Consider the following 20,080-nt stretch of genomic DNA (forward strand, 5'->3'; position numbering starts at 1 on the left):
TCTTTAAAAAAATAAAATAAAGACATAAAACCCACCCTACTCTGTGACTTTTCTTATCACCAAAAGTTTTTGGTTTTGATACCTTATTAATAAGGTAAAAGCAAGCAACAATTTCAATATGATAGATTATCTTCATATTAGAGAATTAAGTCATTTGGAATGGCCAGAAAAGAGAGTTGCACTGCACGGAGATGCCAGATGAAGCCAGAGAGGTGAGTGAACCCGGACTTTGGGAGGGATGCTCTAGGCTCATGAAGAATTCAGGAGACACCACATGGTCAGATTTACACAACTCCTTACCACTTACAGAAAGCTGATCTATAGTCTTGTTTGCTGGCTTTTAAACATTTTTAACTCAAGATCTATTGTCAGAAATGCATTTTACAATGCAAGCCAGACTCAGGCATGCGCGCGCGTGCGCGTGCACACACACACACACACACACACACACACAGAATACTGAGACCTACCATGTGAAATGCATGCTGAGAGTTTCTATTCTATTGCATTAATTAAAAAGAAACCCTGGTAGCAATCCACTATATCGATTTCACTGCATTCTTATGTATTAGTTCAATATGTATTTATGAAGTGCTTACTGTATGCCCAGCACTGCTCTGTGTACCTGGATTTCAGAATAGCCAATAGAGACAGAATCCTTGCTCTTGAGCAACTTAACCTCTTAGCAGTGTGAGTTAGGAAAACACAGCCAGCTGCACTTTCCACGTCTACTCCGTATGGGAGGTGGGCAGGGATTATCAACCTCCTTTTGACTGATATAAGTATAGGCTCCGAGTGGAGCTGGGCGGGGGGGGGGGGGGGATCTGATACAGGTCTATGTCCAAGGATCTCCATCTAAGTATATTTCTTCACATCCTTTTTGGCCAGGAGTCTGTTGACTGCAAGAAGCAGAAAGCAAACTTGAACATGCCTCCTGGAGTGGAGGGACAATGAGGGGAGGCGGTGCTTCCTGAGGCCAGGGCCAAGCAAGGGAACAAAATGGGACCCTTAGGGTGGGGGCAGCCTAGTAGTAGCAGAGCCATGGGAAGAGCCCACCCCAGCCAGAGGCAGCACAAGAAGCAAAGTGAAGGGGGAGAGGCACCTGTGGTTCAATCTCCCCACAGTCTTCTGTCTGGATCTCAGAGTACCTCTGGGAACCAGAAGCAAGGGAGTCCAGAGGTGCAGCCCCTGGAGCACAGGAGCACAGGACACCAGCAATGGACCTCCAGGCAGTCCCCTGTGCCAGGTGTTCAGTGGAAGGATGGCAGGGCCACACTGAGGTGCGGGCACCAGGCAACCATCGGGGAGACAGGAAGCAAACCAGGGCCTCTAAGCCCCTCTGGACCCTCCTTCCCTTCCCCCCATTTCTGCATCACTGGCATCCCTCCTTCGGTTCCTCCCACAGCCCCGGGGGGCTCAGCTCTCAGCCACACCTTTGGCACCTGCCCACCCAGAGGCAGGGTCATCTAGCAACGCCGGGAGACAGTTCTCATTGTCACATCTGGGAGAAGGGTGCTCCTGGCAACTAGTGGGTGGAGGTGGAAACCCTGAAGACAGGGTTCAAGTTCCTAGACCCTGGAAGCAGGGCTGGCTTCACAAGCTTCCTGAGTGCATGACCACCGTGGCTTTTACTGCACCTCGGATTTACCTGTTCTTGGCTGTGCTCATGAGGAATTCTAGGATCTCCCCCAGGAACTTCTCTGAAGGTGCCCCAATTCCCTCTGGGCCCTCCCTTTCCACCCAGGTAGGCTGGCTGCAGCACCCAACCTCACCAGGAGGGCAGTGCACTCAACTCTGAGTGCCCAGGTAAGCTGGTCTATGTTGTGAAATGATGTGAGCTTCTGTTCAAGATCATGATTCTCAGCTGGGAGTGGAGGGTGTGTATATCAGGACCCTGGGGGTACACTTAGCATTCAACATGCTATTCAATATTTCCAATGAGGAATTGAAAAATGACATATGTTTTACGTTAGATGAACTGCAGAAGGCAAAGTTCAAGGGTCTGTTGCTCTCCTAGCTTGCAGAAGACAGAACAGGAGGCTTAAGGAAGAGTCCACCCCTCTGGGAGAAGGAGCAGAGAAAAATCTCTGGATTTTTATAATTATTGGAAAAAGCATATATGTTTAAATCTGGGGAATGCTGCCTTAGATATTGGTTTATTGACTCTGTCCTGGTCTGGAACAATCCAACACCCAGTTAAGGAGGCAGCTGCTCTGTTGACAGTTGGATGCAGATGGCCTCCAGGTAGGAGAACTCATCACTGGAGATTCACAGGATCCTGTTAGCACAGGCTCCACTGCACTTCCATGACTGCAAAGAACATTCCCTTCTTGGTCTTTAGATTCATTCTTTCAGGATTTGGGGAAGTCTCTCTTCCATTTTTTCCAGAAGCCCTGGCTCCCAGTTCTGTGACAGAGAGGCAATCAGGGCACTCAAGCATGGAGAAGGAAGCGGCACCTATCAGATTTGCCTGCTGCATCTGCCGCCACGCCTCCAGCCAGTATTTGTCCCGGTGTGAGGTGGGAGACAATTTTGGGTGAAATGTAGAAAGGCTTTTAGACATGTTATCAGTTATGTATTTATTTTAATATTTTGGGGGGAGAAATGCAATTAGCATGTAAAGCAGTGACGTTTGTGGAAAGTGTTGCTTAGGGCAAAGCTCAGACTGAAGATCTGAAAAAGAGAAGAGCTGTTTTTAAGTAAATGGAAATGCAGATGAGACTAATAAATGGCAAAAATTATTGAGAGTCACACAGGAGAGACTGCAAATTAGGAAATACTAATTTAAAAGTCACGTGCAATCTTCTGTCTTTGAAGATGGGGACTGAAATACACCTGTCGGGTAAACCTTCTCTCTGAAAACCTTCCAAAATGAGTTCTGCAAGTGTGTGTGTGTCGGGGGCGGGGGGCACTGCACCCCTACAAACTACATACCCTGTGTTTGTGCAGATGCTGTGATACCTCCACAAACCCGATAAAGATGTTCAGTGTGTTGTTCACTCACATAAATGGATGTTCTAACAGGATTATACCCCAAGGAGAGGGACTCTTTTTTCCTTTTTAACAACTAAATATGGATTTAGAGTCCCTTGGGCCTAAAAACTAACATCTAATCCCGAGGGTGTGTGTGCCCACGTGTGTCAGCACTTTGTCCAGGAGCATGAAAGCCCAGAAAAGCTGGTTATGCCAGGAAGGAAAGGTGGCAGGGAGAAGCAAGAAGATGGGATTCTTCCCTTCGACTGTCACCAAACGGACGGCTTACCTAACAGGAGACACTCCAGGACAGTCGGGCTTCAGGGCATGACTGGGGTTTGACCCATTGATGATTCAAAACAACTGCTGCCAGTGAGGTCCCCTGCTTTCCTCTTGCTCTTCAGAACCTCTGGTTAAAATTTTCACACTGGCCTCCACTGTGCTGGGGGGTGTCCTGCAAGTAGGCTTATGGGGACTCTTGTCGTGTGAACCAGGTCACAGAAGGGAAGATCCCTGTAGGGATCATGGCACATGGGCGATACCAAGCTTACAGCAAATACAATCATCCATACTCAGAACTTCATGTCCAGAAGGGCCGGATCGATTCAAACTGAATACAGCAACTGCTTTGCAATCAATATCAATCAAACTGAGGGACGGTCCACCAAAACACTGGCCGGTACTCTTCAGGGTTATACAAGACAGAGGGGCCCAGTGATTCCTGATTCTAAAAAGACCTAAAGGAATTTCACAACTAAACAGTGTGCAGTCCTGGATGTAATTCTGGACCAGGAAAGACTTTATTTTGCTGCAAATGATATTATCAGACAACTGGCAACATTTTAAAAAGCCTGTCACTGGGTAGCAGTACTGTGACAATGTCACATTGTTTATTTTGATCACTGCCAGGTTGGGTATGTAAGAGAATGTCCTGGTTTTAAGGAAGTACACACTGAAGGGAGTTGTATGTGCAACTAATTTATAATTAGTTCAGAAAAAAATATGCATAGATAAATAAAAATAGAGACACAGACGGAGAGGGAGATTAAAACAGAGAAAGAATGCTATAAGCAAGCATAGTGAACTCTTAATTCACTAGGTGGGCTAGGTGAAAAGTATATGGGATTCTTTGTACTGTTTTTGCAACTTTCCTTGAAATCTAAAATTATTTCCAAGTGAAAAGTTTAAAAAATATTATGATGCAAGACATACTTGATACACAGCAGGCATTATTCAAACGAGAGTTCCTCAATCAGGAGACACTTGGCAATGTCTGCAGACATTTTTGGTTGTCATAACTGGGGAAGGGGTGTGGTACCCTGATTTAAATACTTAGAGAAGAGACAAATTTCTTCAGGATATTCTCCTTCTTAGCCTTCTCTCTCTCCATCTCTGTCTCCTGCCCAGCATGTTGGCACATTCCATCCACCACATCCAGAGGTTCCTATTCCAGTGGACACTGCTTTGGTCTGCCTGACAACCCTCTTATCCCTTCTTCCAGTACCAACATCCCCTCTCCTGGGAAGCATTCTTCTCCTGGCCCCAACCACGTGGACTGGATGCAAACTTCAATATTTGTCTGGATCTTGCTGCTGTGTGCACATGTGACGACTATGCACAAATTGGACCATCACTAGCACCTCACCTTTCCTACCCAAGTTGAGTGATCAGAAGCAGGGGTGAAAGATTGGCTGTCCTGAGGCCCTAATCTAGACCATTCATCCCACAAAGCATTTAGTATATTTTGGATGTGTTGCCACAACTTGAAAGCAGGGCCATTTCCCATTTTTAAAAATCCTGATTTCTTGGTTTACTTGAACCATTAAGACCTCAGTGACTCAGGTCATCAGTGTAACAATTGTACCTATCTCCTGATGTTTTTGTGAAGATTGAGTTAAAATATATATATATATATGTGAACATCTGTCACAAAGAATGCCCTTTGGGAATACTACCCACTTGTTTGAAGGGGGAAAAGGTATTTGGATGCACAAAAAATACTTTCTTTTTTTGGTAGGTACTGCAAATGCAAAACTATTTAAATTGAGTTCATTTAGAATCTCCCACACCTGGTACATCTTGATAATCACTGATGAGTACAAGAGAATATTAAAGTACCATCACATGGGATGCCTGGGTGGTTCAGCAGTTGAGCATCTGCCTTTAGCTCAGCGAGTGATCCTGGCGTCCTGGATCGAGTCCTGCATCAGCTCCCTGCATGGAACCTACTTCTCCCTCTGCCGGTGTCTCTGCCTCTTTCTCTGTGTGTCTCTCATGAATAAATAAATAAAATCTTAAAAAAATAAGGTAGCATCACACACTCCTTCCTTCACCCTGTGAACAAGGAGTGTCTAAAACAGGACAGCTGGTCAGTGTGGTATGGCCCATGGCCATCTCTGGTTGGAGTGTTCATTCACCCCTAAAAAGAAGGACAGTTTGACATAGAGAAGTTGCAGCCTATCCTTCTGATTTGAAATGTATAGACATTGTCTAGGAAAATAATATAGTGTAATTCATGTAAATAAGAATACAGACACTCCCCCTTTTCAGAGTAGCTCAGTGCAATGCCACCAGGACAGAATTAGCATGGTAGGCAGTGGACGCAGTGGCCCCTGGCCAGGTACCACAGGTAGGGTGGATGGAAGAGTGGCTACCTGGGATTGGAAACTCAGGCACTACAGACTTGGTAGAGCAAGGAGGGCAGTCAGCAAGAGGTGCTGGAACTGAGTGGATTGAGAAGCTGGCAAGCAGAAGAACTGCCTGGTATGGAAACAGGGCAAGGAGTGACACACACAGAAAATGAGAAATCTGGGGCACTTGGGGGGCTCAGTTGGTGAAGCACCTGCCTTTAGCTCAGGTCATGATCCCAGGGTCCTGGGATTGAGCCCCACAATGGGCTCCATGCCCAGTGGGGAGTCTGCTTCTCCCTCTTCCTCTGTATTCTCTCTCAAATAAATAAAATCTTAAAAAAAAAAAAAAAGAAGAAGAGATGAAATCTGGAGTAAGCTCTGTGATCCTGAATTAGAATTTGAAATATCAATGTGAACCCATATTTTTTTTAGAGGGAGCAGTGGTGGTGATGTGTGTAACAACACTCCCTGGCTCTGTCCACTGAGAGGACTGGAGCACCCCAATAACAGTGAGCACATTGAGAGCCTAGATTTTGGTTTCTAAATACCATACTGATTAAAAGGAACTCGGCTTGATTCTAGGCCTGGGACAGGGAAATTACAAAGTGTGCCTGGAAGATCTTATCCCCAGAAAGGAAGGAAGAGCTTAAAGGACAATGAGCACATGTGAGAGGACACAGAATATGGTAGAATGGCTCCCACTGGCCAAATGTTAGATATTCTGAGCATCATAATAGTGACAGTAATGAAAAAGAAGCCACAGACAAAAGAAATCCTGGAGCCCCTTCTGCTAATAAATTCACAAATGAAGTGTTGTCTAAGGGGAAGAAGAATATTTACATGATCTCTAAACATCTTTTCATGAAATATTTATTAATTTCTAAGAGAACAAGAGTGACTTTGCAGTAGAGAAGCCTGGCACATGCCACCTTAATCAAGTGATCAAAATGACCATCATTCACACCATGACAAATTTAAATCATGGTCCACCTGACCAAATGCAACAAGAACAGAACATCCCTTCTGAGGCACTCCTGCCAAAGGTGTGTAATCAGAATCTAATCATGAAGAAACATCAGATGAACCCAAATTGAGAGATAACTGGCCTGCACTCTTCAGAAGTGTCACAGTCATGAAATTCAAGAAAAGACTGAAGGGAAAAAAAAGACATCTGATATTAAAGAGATTGTCCAAACAGGGGAGACTGAGCAGGGGTCTAAAAACTGGTAGTAATGCAGCCACGTCAATTTTCTGATTTTTGAGGTTGTGTTGTGGTTTTGCAAGACAATATCTTTGTTGGTAAGAAAACACACACCAAACATCCAGGGGTGATGAGCATCTATTTTGTCAGTTACTTAGAAATGGCTTAGTAGGCAAACGTTCTAGGTGCTTGTCCTTGAAACTTTTCTAGACGTCTGAGTTTGTTTAAATGAAAACAAGAAACCTCCAACTTATTGTCCATCTCAGGAAGAAGGATATTCAAGCTTAAAGGACTAGTGTGCCTCGAAGAGGGCACTACTCATGGAGAAAGTGAAAAGATGGTGCTGGGCGCCCAACAATGAGAAACAATGGGATCTAGTCCCCATGTGAGGGGGCCAGAAAAGGGAGTGCTACTGAACCCAGTGAGAGTGGGGGTCTTACACAGGGGCTCCTTGACAGGCGTTGCAATCACGGGGGCCAGAGGCTCCGGGAGCAGGTGGGACATAAATGTTCCAGCCTCCTTCTTCTCCTGCACTCCAGCTACTAGGGCCCTGTTGGCCAACCCCAGATGGACTCCAGCAGACACAGGAACTGCCCTCTACAAAGGTCAGCCTACCAGGGCCCAGACTAGGGTGCAGAGAAGAGACATCACATCTGGAATGTGGGCAAATATACAATAACCCATTGGCCCCTTTATAGTCACTCTGAGGCCCACTGCACAGACTCAGAAACTCCAGAGGCTTTGCAGGATCAAGCAGCATGCCCATATCGACACAATGGAGCAGGGATTTCACTCAGGAAGGTATGAGCACCACACCTTACTCCTGCTTCCCAAATAGGACCCATCAGGTGAGGCCAAAACTGAGGCCCTGAAGTGCCAAAACAAGCTCTTTCTGGATCCTGCCTTTGTCTCTCCAATCATCTTTTGCATCTGATTTTGCCTGATGGCAGAGAGTGCTGGCTTGACAGGCAAGTGATAAACGATGTTTACTCATCCCCAGTTCAGGCAAGTCTGATACAAACTCAATTAGTCAAACACATCTTGATGCTGCCTCCTGTTCATCCATACTGACTCAAGTAGATTTCTGAGCAATAAAGAGACACAACTTGTTTGTATGACTTCTCTCTGTCTTCTCTACCTGTGCTGCCCATACTCTTGAATTTGGAAATGTAGGAATATTGATTCTTGTTTTGTCTCTAATCACTCACCTTTTTCCTCTGCACCCCACTTTTAGCCCTCAAAAACTCCTCCCCCAGGTCTTAAAACCAAACCAGAGCAAACAAAACACAGTATGGCCTTTCTTGGGTTTCTTGGGTGCCTCACCTCAGCAAGGGGCAGAACTTGCAACGGCCAAGAGCTATCACAAAGAACCTAAAAATGAAACCCACACCATAACAGGCAAAGAAAAGAACTAAAACAAAGAAACAAAAAATACAAAACAAAACTGATGTCATAATTGAACACCTGGATCAAGCCGTATCTGATGACTAATTTTAGTATAATTTCATCATCCCCCAAAAGATATCTTGTACCCATGTGCAATCACTTGCCATTATTTCAGTAATCCACTCAGTTGTTCAGAGAAAGTCCTAATCAAGGATGTTTTTCCCTGTTTACAGTGAAATTCTGGTCTCTGTTTTAAGTTGATTCCTTTCATATGGCCATCTCTGGGAAGCATTATCAGCAAAGGAGCCCCTCTCGAATCTCACCAGGAAGGAAGAGGCAGTGATGCGCAGAAAAGGATGCCACATAGAAAGAAAGTTGGTAACTTGAAAATGTCACCTCTGGCCAGCACATCTGAGCATCACAGTCCTGGACAAACTTTCTCACCTTGAACCCAACAGGAACACGTCTCTGAAGCAACTGGGTGAAAGAAGGAATAGTGGTGGGTTCTGTGCTCACTTAGAAACCCTTCATAAAATGTGGCCATCTGGAGATGTCCAGCATGTGAAAACGTACCTCCCTATTTTTCTGACCTTAGCAGGATCTAAGAGATTTACTCAGTGTGAAAGACAGACAGTGTGAGAAGCCGAAGACAGAATGAAGTCATTCACTCACTAAGTAGGAAGAGCCTCCTATGTGCCAGACACCAGGGCCGCTAAGCAAAACAGATAGATACAACAGCAAATGAGACAGGCACTTTCTGTTCTCACACAGCTTAAATTCTAGAGGAGAGGAAGATAGATAAACAAATAAGTCAAATCTGTGCATTTTATCAGGTGGTGATAAGACAAAGAAAAACAAAATAGGGAAGGGGCACAGAAATTGCCATAATGGATAAGAGCAGATAGTACAGACAAAGGGTGACTCCTCTATGAGAAGATGGCCTGTGACCAGAGACCTGAATTAGATATCTGGATGTTTCCCCACAGCAGTCAGGTGCAAAGGCCCTGAGGTCAGAGCCTCCTCACCAGCGAGGAGGCCAATGGGAATGGAACAGAGTGCATATGTGAGATCATGGGGGTTGAGATAAGGCCAGAAGGGTGCCTTGGAATATGACGGGAGCCTCTACAGGATTCTAAACAGAGGACAACGCGATCTCACTGCCTCAAGAAGAGTCTGAAGGGGGCCTCCCCAACCAAGATGCAGCTGCTATGTGAAGTGGATGGTGGACATTTTGGTCTTCCTTTAGAATTATTAAAGATTGTCTCTACAGGACTAGCAGTAATTGCATAAAGAAGTGATAGGACCAAACCATTAGCAACATGTGTGCCTGGAGAACAGGAGGTTAAGACATCTGAGAGGAAAACAAAAACAAAAACAAAAACAAAAAAACACCTGACCAAGAAATCCCAGACCACTGAGGACAGGTAAGAAGCTGATGTCTACAGACATCCTGCCTGTGAATGAGAAAGTGAGCCCCCAGGCCACCTCCCCACCAAAGCCACTGCTGGTGGACCCATGGCACAGGTGGCAGGGTACAGGTGTCCAAGGGCCACGGCCAGGGAGACAGCTGAACAATAGCAGGGAACCACAGACTCTGGCAAGAAAATGGCATTTTCTTGAGAAAATGGTGGCTCAGTCAGTGAAGCGTCCGCCTTCAGCTCAGGTCATGATCTCAGGGTCTTGGGATCGAGTTCCGCATCAGCTCCCTCCTTGGCGGGGTGTCTGCTTCTTCCTGTCCCTCACCTCACTCATACTCTCTCTCTCTCTGTCCCTCTGTCTCAAATAAATAAAGTCTTTAAATTAAAAAAAATGGCATTTTGTTATCAGGACATCTGCGCAATAGATGAAAACACTGAATTTCAAGGCAAAATGCAAAGAGTCTGCTCTCGGAGTCAAGTCACTGCTTACAATTAAAAAGGGGAAAAATAAAGAAAATGGTCACCTGAGGCTGTGTACTGGCCCAAAAGATTGAAAAAAAATGAAGAAAAGAGCACATCACTGCTTAGAAAGCAGGAAAGAGGAAACAGAGCTGCAGCAGAACAAATTGCCCCCAAATGAGGACTTTCCCCAGGATTTTTTTTTTCCTTCCTAAATGAGGAGGCCAGAGCAGGAAGCCTCTCAGAGTTGCTATCCACTGCTGATGCATAGCTTCTGGCAGCTTTAGGAACCCAGCCAGAGCCCCTGAAGGACCCAGGTGGGCACCTCCAGCGCAGCACGAAGGACCCTAGTCTCCGAGGAGGGCCAGGGTGCCTGGTCCACAGCTGGTCCCAAAGGGAAGTCCGTCGGAGGAAGGAATGAAGGGAAGATCAAGAGCCAAAGCAAACACAAAACAAGAAGCCACTGTACATGGCAGGTGCCTGGGGAGGTGGGCGGCCTGCGTGTGCATACAGCCGCAGGTGGACTGCTCCTCCGACTCTGACTACACCTGTGACAGGCAAAGCCATCCAGCTGACCTTCGCTTTCCTTTGTGTCACTCATTTGGTTGGTTGGACAGACTTGCCGGCCGGTGTCTGTTCCCGTGTCTCACACCACCCGACTTGCCTCTGGGCCACCAGGCCCTCTCACTCTCTGTCCTCATCACTGCGGTGGAGATGAGGTCAGGCTCCTGAGACCAGCGTGTCCCAGGCCTGACCCATTCTCAGCTCCATTCTTTCTCATCACAGTGAGGGGCTCACAGTTGGGCCGGGAACCCGAGGGAGCAATGTGAGATGCACTCCACTCACTTTTTCTACAACCATTAGGGAAGTCACTTTCTTTTCCCTGGGTGTGCTGTGTGAACCAAATGTAAAGCTGGAGGGACGCCTGGGTGGCTCAGCAGTTGGGCATCTGTCTTGGCCTTTGGGCATGATCCTGTCCACATCAGGCTCCCAGCAGGAAGCCTGCTTCTCCTTCTGCCTCTGTCTCTACCTCTCTTTCTGTGTCTTTCAGGAATAAATAAATAAAATCTTTAAACAATATATCCATGTATAGTTTCGACTGGGTCACAATGTTTCTTCTCCTCCATGGCTTTGATAAGTCGGCATGTAAGAATAGCTATGACTAAAAAAAAAAAAAAAAAAAAAAAAAAAAAAAAAAAAAAAGAATAGCTATGACTTACTGAACTTTCCTATGTGCATGATCTTACCTAAGTGTGTGGAATGGTGGCCACCAAGAGATGCATCCACTCAGAATCCGTGAACATGACCCGATTTGGAACACGGGTCTTTTCAGGTGTAAGTTAGGCAGGCATCTCAGGATGAATATCACCCCAAATCAGTGTCAGGTGCCCTTCTAAGACAGAAGGGAGAAGGTAGGCAGAGAAGGCTATGTGAGAATGAGAGCAGAGACTGGAGGGATGTACACCTGCCCCCGGGGAGCACCAGGAGTCCATGAAGCTGAAAGAGCAAAGAGGGATCTTCCCCCAGGGTCTTCAGAGAAGGCACGGCCCTGCCCACATTTGAGTTGGGGTGTCTCGCTCTAGGACTGAGGGAGAGTAAGCTTCTGTGGAATGGGGCTGCCCAGTCTGCGGTCACCGGTTACAGCAGCCTCAGGATACTAACCTCCTGAGTGAAGGGCTTCCTGCCCGGCTCTTCATGCAACATTCTCAGTAATCCTACAAAGTGGGTGTTATAACTTCAATCTAATAAAACTGAGGCTGTTGGGGCACCTGGGCAGCATGGTCCACTGGGGGGATCCGACTCTTGATTTCACCTCAGGTCTGATTTCAGGGTTGTGGGACTGAGCTTCTCTTTCCCTGTCCCTCTGCCCCTCCCACTTGTATGCTCCTGCTCTCTCTCTCAAATAAATAAATAAATCTTAAAAATAAATATAAATAAATAAAACAGGCTGGATGGACATTGGTTGATTTTGCATCCAGTCCCCATCCCATCGTCTTTTGTAAACAGTTCTTCAATTTTTCTCTGGGAGAAATGCTCTTTCCCCCCAAATACGAAATGGTAGAAGTGTCCGTCTAATTGCCTTAGCCTTTTCTAGACAGAGATGGCTCTAGGCTCTAGGAAACCTGTTCTCATTCCTTAATACACTGTAGAATCATCAAAAGAGCTTCTAAACAATAAAAATGACCAATCATGCATCTCTGCTCACTTCTTGTCTACCACTAGCAAAGATCCTGACTCAATCAGCTTGGAGTAGGGCCTGGGGCGGGGGGAGGGGGGGCGGCTAGGGCGGGGCCAGGGGGGGTAGGGTAGGGGGGGAGGAGTGGTTAGCATTTTTGAAAGCTTCCCAGGTGATTCTAAAGTTCAGCCAGCATTCTGGGCTTCTTTCTCCCTAGAATTTAAAATGTGAGCATAGAGATAAAAACAAATAAAGTGGTTGGAGCACCCCAAAGCAAGGCATCAATTATAACAACAGGTACTCTTGAACAGGCAACTTCTGCCCCCTAGGAACCCTGGTCTTTTACCTTCAAGATCATGAGCTCCAGATCCCTATTTCTCAGGTGGCCTTGATAGGCTTCTGCTGCTAACAGGCTTCTGACCAATGCATCCAGGGAATGGCAGAACAAAGGCTCAAATTTAAGCTCCTGCTTCTATGATGCTGAGCCTCCCAAACTAATCCATAAGTGACAGCTCTGTGTGTTGCTGACAACAGAAAGGGTGCTGAGGAAGAAAGAAAAGGCATTTTATGTCAAGAAAACACAGTCTTCTATGGAGCCTTCCAACTGCCTCGGCATTCGAGACATTTGCAGGTGTGAACCTAACACTGCTCTCATACCACTAAGAACATCCTTAATCAGTAAAAAAGCAATGTGCACACTGAAGGAGACAAGGAATCAGTAACTCTGGGAGAGTATCTAGAACCATTGTCCTGGAAATTTTGCTAATTCAGACTTGGCTGAGTTGTATTTCACCTTTGTTCTCTCCTTAAAGGCAGTTAACTTCTAAATCCCTAAGGTGCTTAAACACTTTTGTTTGGCTCAGCACATAGGCAGGAAGGAAAAAGTCCTGCAGAGAAAACAGTTTCAAGGGTACAAGAAGTACCCACCTGGAAACCAAAGCGAGCCAATGAAACAGCATTTTTATCCTTCCTCAAAGTATATACAAAAAAAATTCTAATTAATTCTCTTAGCCATACTTAGGGTATAAGATGTATGCACTTGAAAAGGATTATACATAGAGGGGAAAATATTAGAGATACACTGTTTTAAGTTTCTTACACAACAAATAAAACAGCATAATATATTTTGAATATAGGCTTTGATTAATTAAAGATGTATATATAAGTCTGAGAGCAGTGGCTAATATTTAAAGAGATAATATAAATAGCGAGCAAATATATGAGATGGATGGAATCATAAAATATATATCCAATTTAAAAATACACAGAAAAAGAAGAAGAAAGGTAAAGAATGTGTGTAATATAATGAAAACAAAGAGCAAGGTGGTAGATTTCCATACAAATGTATCAATAACCACATTAAATATAAATGGTCTAAACATAATGATTAAAAGACAGAGACTATCAGATTGAATAAACAGACAAAACCCAACTACATGCTGTCTACCAACAATCATCATTAAGTATAAAGACATAGACTGGTCTTTAAAAAAAGATTTTACAGTGAAACCACTAATCAAAGGAAAGCTGAGGTGCCTATTATTAATATCAGACAAAAAAGACTTCAAAACAAAAAAAATTCCAAAAATAAAGAATGATATTACATAATGATAAGGAGGTCAATTCACCAAGAAGATGCAACAGCACTAAGTGTGTATGTACCTAAAACTGTGTTCCAAAACACATGAAGGAAAAGCTGACAGAACTTTAGTGAAAAATCAACAAATGCAAAACTTAGGTGGAGATCTCATCACTCCTCTCAATAACTGACAAAAGAAAAAAATGAAAAGTCAGCAGGAATATGAAGTACCTGAACAACACTATAAACATTTGAAGACCTTGGGCTAGGCAGATATTTCTTCCATGTGACACCAAATTACTAAGAGAAAAATTAATACATTGAACTTCATTAAAATTAAACACCTTTGCTCATCTAAAGACATGACAGGGAGAAAATCTCTGGTAAACATGTATCTGATAAAGGACTCACATCCATAATATATATAAAGTACCTTCAAAGATCAATAATAGGAAAATAACAGCCAATTAAAAAAAATAGGCAGAGGTTTGAAAAAGACAGAAGATGGCAAATAAGCACAAAAAAATAATGCTCAACATCATTAGTTATAAGAGTGAAAACTAAAACCTCAAAGAAATACCACTGCCCACCTATTAAAACTCTTAAAATCAAAGAAAACAAAATGGAGAACAGTAAGCAGTGCTGGAGGTAAAAATCAACTGGAACTCTTATATCTTGCTGCTGGGAATGCAAAATGTTACTATGCATGAAAAGAGTTTGGAGACTGATAAAGTTACACATACAGTTAGCACACCACCTAGCAATCCCAGCTCTAGGCATTTACCCAAAGGAAATAGAAAACTGCGTCCACATGAAGACTTGTTTGTGAATATTTATAGTGACATTTTTCATCATTACCAAAAGCCAGAAGTAATCCAAATATCCCTCAACTAGGAAACGAATGAACAAGTGTGACACAGTCATTTGATGGAATATCACACATCATTAAAAAGGAACAATCTCTGTATTGTATATAGGTGGATATTTATTAAACACATTGTGCTAAGCAAAAGGTAGCATATTCAAAAGTTGCATACTGCAGGATCCCATTTTTATGGAATTATGAAAAAGACAAAACTACAAGGACAGAGAAGGAATCAGTGATTGCCAGGGGCTGTGGGCAGGCTACCCAGTGGCACAGAAGAATTTGGGGGTGGGGGTGATGGAAACATTCTATACCTTAACTGTGGTGGTGTTTGCATGACAACATAAATTTGTCCAAGCATATCATTGTATTCAAAAGGGTGAATTTTACTGTATGCAAATTATATCTTAATAAATCTGACTTTTAAACAAAGTGGATTGCCGTAAAAAAATAGTTCTATCAATCAGACTTTCCATTTATTCCATTAATTCAGTAATACTCTCTTTTACTCCAATTAATATTACCAAAGACTCATTTTTATTAACCTTGCTCCTCATGACTATGGATGTATGAAATATCTAATGCATGCAGAGGCTTTATTTTAACCTCTGCTCACGGAGGTGCTAACTACTAATATAATTGAGAGTTCTGAGTTTTCTGCCTGACACTAGCCACTCTTGTCATTAAGCTAACTGTGAACAGTGTGATGAAGGAAGAAGAGCCAGAGGCCCAAGTGGCTAGTGGGGCACAGTGAGGAGGGAAAAGCAGTTGAATAGTCACCCCACCCAGGAGGCACTCCCAGGCTCAGCTTTGTAGCCATATGAACATGTGTACTCAAGGTTGACAGAGCACCCATACTCTTTTTTGTGTTTTTTTAAGATTTTATTTTATTTTTTTTAATTCATGAGAGACACAGACTGAGAGAGAGAGGCAGAGACACAGGCGGAGGGAGAAGCAGGCTCCATGCAGGGAGCCCGATGTGGGACTCGATCCCTGGTCCTCAGGATCACACCCTGGGCTGAAGGCGGCGCTAAACCGCTGGGCCACCGGGGCTTCCCAAGCACCCTTACTCTTAAGGGAAGTTGGAAACTCTGCTTTATGTGTGAATCTTCTCAATTTGGGGGAGCTCATTCACTTTTAAAAAATGACACTGTATGGACAAAACAATGCTTGTCTGTGTCTGCAGGTCATGAAGTTTACAAGCACAAGTCAGAAGCTGTGGCTACGGAGAAAAGAATTAAAACAAGCCCAGAGTCTGGTGGTTTAACAGAATGACTTCCAAGAAGCTGAAATCACTTCTAAGAAGCTTCAATGCAGCAGACTTTCAACTTGAGACAGGAATGGACATCCGTGTGCACTATGTCTACCAAGTGGGTGTGGGTGCTGTGTATGTAGGAAGGACAAAGCATGATCATCATTCTCTGGTGTCAGTATGCACCCTGGGTCACTCTCCACCCTACTTTCTACTCATGAAACCTGACATAGGCCCCAAATCCCTTATCAGAAACTCAACATCCCAAAGGTTTGCTTGTTTGATCTTCATTCACTTTGTGGCCAATGCTGATCTAAAGTGAAGTGAGGCTGCTTAGGGTCTTATCCTCCCTTATGTCCTTATACAGTTGGTGCAGAGTGGCCCATGTATGCAATGACAGGGTGCGACCATACCCAGCTTGGGGGTGTTACAATAGATGTACGTGATCCTTTGAGTCTAGCTAGCCAGCTATTCAAAGATTTCCATCATTCTCAGTCTTGAAGTACATCTGGCCCCAACAACTTCAGAATAGGTTGTTGTCCTGTGTGACCTTCCCAGGGGTCCCTCATGTCATGAACAACCATTAGTACACGCTGATGGCATCGCAGCCCACCAAGGCCCTTCCGCCGCTCCATATGCTGTCAGTCAATACCTCAACCTCTAACTGAAGGACACTTCACCTCACCTACCCAAGCCTTAAACCTTAGGTCTTAAATCCTAAATCTTTCAATGCCCTGGCTATTTATAGAACCTCCCAGGAACAATGACTCCACTCCAAGGCCTGAAGAATTGCAGAGCCTTAAATCCAACAGCTGAAAATAAACATACAATTGGTACTAAAAATTGATCAGTGGTTTCGAGGATCCTAGAAATCAGCACTTAAATCCTTAGGCAGGAAGAGTCCGAGGTGGCTTATTTATTTATTTATTTTAAAGACAGCACACATTTAAATGAGGGTCAGGAAACTTTCCTTTCTATAAGAAATCTCACGGAGTAAACATTTTCTTTGTGGAGGAATCAGAGGAGACATGTGGTGCCGGGTTTTTGGTCATGGGAAACAATGGAAAATATTTGCGAGAGGATGAGTTGTGGACCACAGGCCCCCAAACCACAAGGTGAAAACTGTTAGGCCAAAGTGAGGAGAGGAAACTGAAGGTGGCACTAAGCCAGGAAAGGGGTAGGGGTGGGACACTTCCATCCCCACCATCTTCATCACCCACAACCCTTGCTGTGTGAACAGCATCTTTAAAACAAAGTCCCCGTTCCACTTTCCAACCAAATTGCTGCTCCTAGCCTCTTCTACATGGCTGCTCTTCTAAATCACAGTTAAAATCCTCTAGACCGGGGAGAAAAAAAGGAATTTAATTAAGAGAGGCTCACAACTTACTTTAAAAGGAACATTCAAAGTTCTTGCCTGATTAAATCCTCTACAAAGGTGGGGAGAAAATCAGGAACTCTGACCCAGCCGTTGCTCACTTTAAAATGACACCACCTGGGGCACCGGCTGGCTCACTGGTTGAGCACCTGCCTTCAGCTCAGGCTGATCCTGAGGTCCTGAGATCGAGTCCCACATCAGGCTCCCCACAGGGAGCCCTGCTTCTCCTTCTGCCTGTGTCTCTGCCTCTCTCTGTGTTTCTCATGAATAAATAAGTAAAATCCTTAAAAAACAAGAATAATAAAATAAAAACAAAATAAAATGACACCACCTTGCTCTACAAAGCGTTTTCCATTCACCAAGTCTCTTTACCATCAAAGAGTCCCTGGGAAGTAATTTGGGGAAGGGATTTTTTTTTTTTTATGGCCACTTTACATTTTGGGAAACTGAGTCTTACAAATGCTAGAACCCAGAGCTCAGAGCAGAATTAAAGCACCAGAAGCTTCCTGTTTGCTCTTTCAATTCGGCACCAAACTGGAAAGTGTCCCCATGTCTTTCAGCGCGCACACAAGCTGCTGCTACCTGGAGCTCCCCAAGAAAGGGGCGCTACTGCCAACAGCTTTTCTTGTCCAGTCGGTGCGCCTGAGAACCTGCAGCCGCGCGGAACGCCAATTCCTGGGACTCTCAGGCGGTGGATAAGGACTTGGGAAAACCATTGCTACTTTTTTCACCTCCAGTGGCAACTTGTCTCTCCCGACGCATCTGCAGCCCAGCCCGCGGAGCTTCTGGCGGGAGAGAGCCGGGAGGTCGGCGGCTGGACTCGGCTGGGCCCAAGCGGCGGTGCGGCGCGAAGGTGCAGGACGCGGGCGCCCCGCGGCTCCCCCGGACCCGGGACCCCCGCCCCGCGCGGCGCGGTTGGCGGGCGCAGGCGCCTCGGTCCTCCCCGGCGCCCGGCGCGCAGCCCGGCCCAGCCCGGCCCTGTGAGCGCAGCGGTCCCCGCCCGCCCGCGGCCCCGGCGCGCGAGCCCCACCACCGGGCCCCGCGGGGAAGGGCGCCTCAGGCCCCGGCCCCGGCCCCGGCCCCCGCCCCGCTCCCCGCGCCGCTCCGCCCGGGCGCCCGCACCCCCGCCCCGGCCCCCGCCCCCCGCCCCCCGCCCCGGCCGCGCCGCCGCAGCCGCCGCTACCCTCGCCGAGCCCGCTGCGCTCCGGGCGTTCCTCGCCGCAGCCTTCCCGGCCTCCCCAGCTCGCGGTCCCCCCATTGCCGAGATGAGGAGACTGAGGCGCGCGGCCTCCGGGGACCGCACTGCCGGGAGCCCGCCGCCGCGCCCACCCCCTTTCCGCACGCCCCGGGCACCCCGGCCGCAGCCGGGCTCCCCGCGAGCTGCGCTCTGAGCGCACGTCCCTCCGGGGGCCGAGGTCGCTTCCTCGGACCCCGCGGCCGGGGCGCAAAGGACCCGGTTCGCCCTCCCGGATCTCCAGCCCTGCCTGACCGGCCCGGGGGAGCAGAGGGGGCAAGGATGCCGGCTCCCCGCTGCACAGGGTGACTGCAGGGCATGGGTTAGGCCCGCGCGGAACTCGGGCGCGGGGGATACAGTGCCCCCCGCCACGCCCCCCAGCCCCGGAGAGCACCCCGAATCCCGAGACGTGGGACCTCTGAATTTGCCCCGATCCCAGGTAGGCGGCGCCCAACTGGGTCCTCCTGGCCAGGGCAGGGCCTCTCGGCGCCCCGGGCGCCAGCGCCAGGACCCGAGCCCTCCCCCTCCCCGCCCCGGGGCCCGCGACAGCCCCGCAACGGGCTCACTCTGACCGGGAAGTTCCCGGGCGCCAGCGCCGGCGGGACCGACGCCCGCCCCGCCTTACCTTTGCCCAGCAGCGCGCCCAGCACCAGGCTCAGCGCCCCGCACAGCGGCGCCACCGGCCCGGGGGCCGCGCCCTCGGAGCGCATCCTGCGTCCCGGCAGCTCAGGCCGCCCTCCGCCCGCCCGGGGCGCAGTGCCGGCCCGCGGGCCCCGCCGGCTGTCCCATGCCCCGGGGAGCCCCCCAGCTGCGAGTCGGCCGGCCCGGCTGCGGATCCGGGGGTCGCGCCCGCGCGGGCCGTGGCGCCGTGGCGGCTCCGGATCCCGCGGCAGCGCGCGCTCTGGCCCGGACAACTTTTCTCCAGCCACAGCCGCAGCCGCCGCCCGCCCCGCCCCGCCCCGCCCCCAGGGCCCGCCCCCGGCCCGCCCCCGGCCCGCCCCGGGCCCCTCCCCGGGCCCCTCCCCGGGCGGGAGCCGAGCGGGGAGCGCGGGAGGGGCGCGGGTGCGGGATGGCTGGGGGCGGGAGAGGCTGGGGCGCGGGCGCGGGCGCGGGCGGGGGCGGGGGGCGGGGGGCGCGGCTCCGGGCGCTCGCCGACTCCGCTCCGCAGGTTCGCTGCCTCCCTTCCCCGCTCCCTGCGGCTCGCGTCCCGGAGGCTTCCGCGCGGGGACCCGCGACTCATGATGGAGCTGGACCCCCTCCCTCGCCACCTCCTGTGGCCGCGGCGGGGCGAGCGGTAGTCTGTCCCCGCACCGCGATTTCAGGTCATCCCCTGATTTTTTTTGTCTGGAGATCTGAGGACATCTGGAATTCACAGTCCCGTGCATCTGCTGCGGAAAGCTCAGATAGATGGATAGATCATTCGGCGGGGCCGGCAACGTGCAGAGCGGCCTAACGAGGGACACGGGAGGATAAAGGCGTGTGCACATCTGTGTGTGTCTGTGTGCGTGAGGCAGGAGAGCACAGCGGGATCT

The 20,080-nt window shown here is 47.9% G+C and overlaps 1 protein-coding gene across 1 annotated transcript in view; it reads right to left on the reverse strand.

Moving 5' to 3' along the window:
* TMEM132C (transmembrane protein 132C) overlaps positions 1 to 19,458 on the reverse strand; it is a 298,484-nt gene extending 279,026 nt beyond the window's left edge. The window contains exon 1 of the mRNA XM_025473591.3: positions 19,174 to 19,458. Coding sequence (XP_025329376.1) covers positions 19,174 to 19,258 — 85 coding nt within the window. The 5' untranslated portion in view covers positions 19,259 to 19,458. The remainder of the gene's footprint in view (positions 1 to 19,173) is intronic.
* Positions 19,459 to 20,080: the final 622 nt, after the last annotated feature.

This window comes from Canis lupus, chromosome 26, assembly GCF_003254725.2.
Source record: "Canis lupus dingo isolate Sandy chromosome 26, ASM325472v2, whole genome shotgun sequence".
In the NCBI taxonomy this organism is placed as follows: domain Eukaryota; kingdom Metazoa; phylum Chordata; class Mammalia; order Carnivora; family Canidae; genus Canis; species Canis lupus.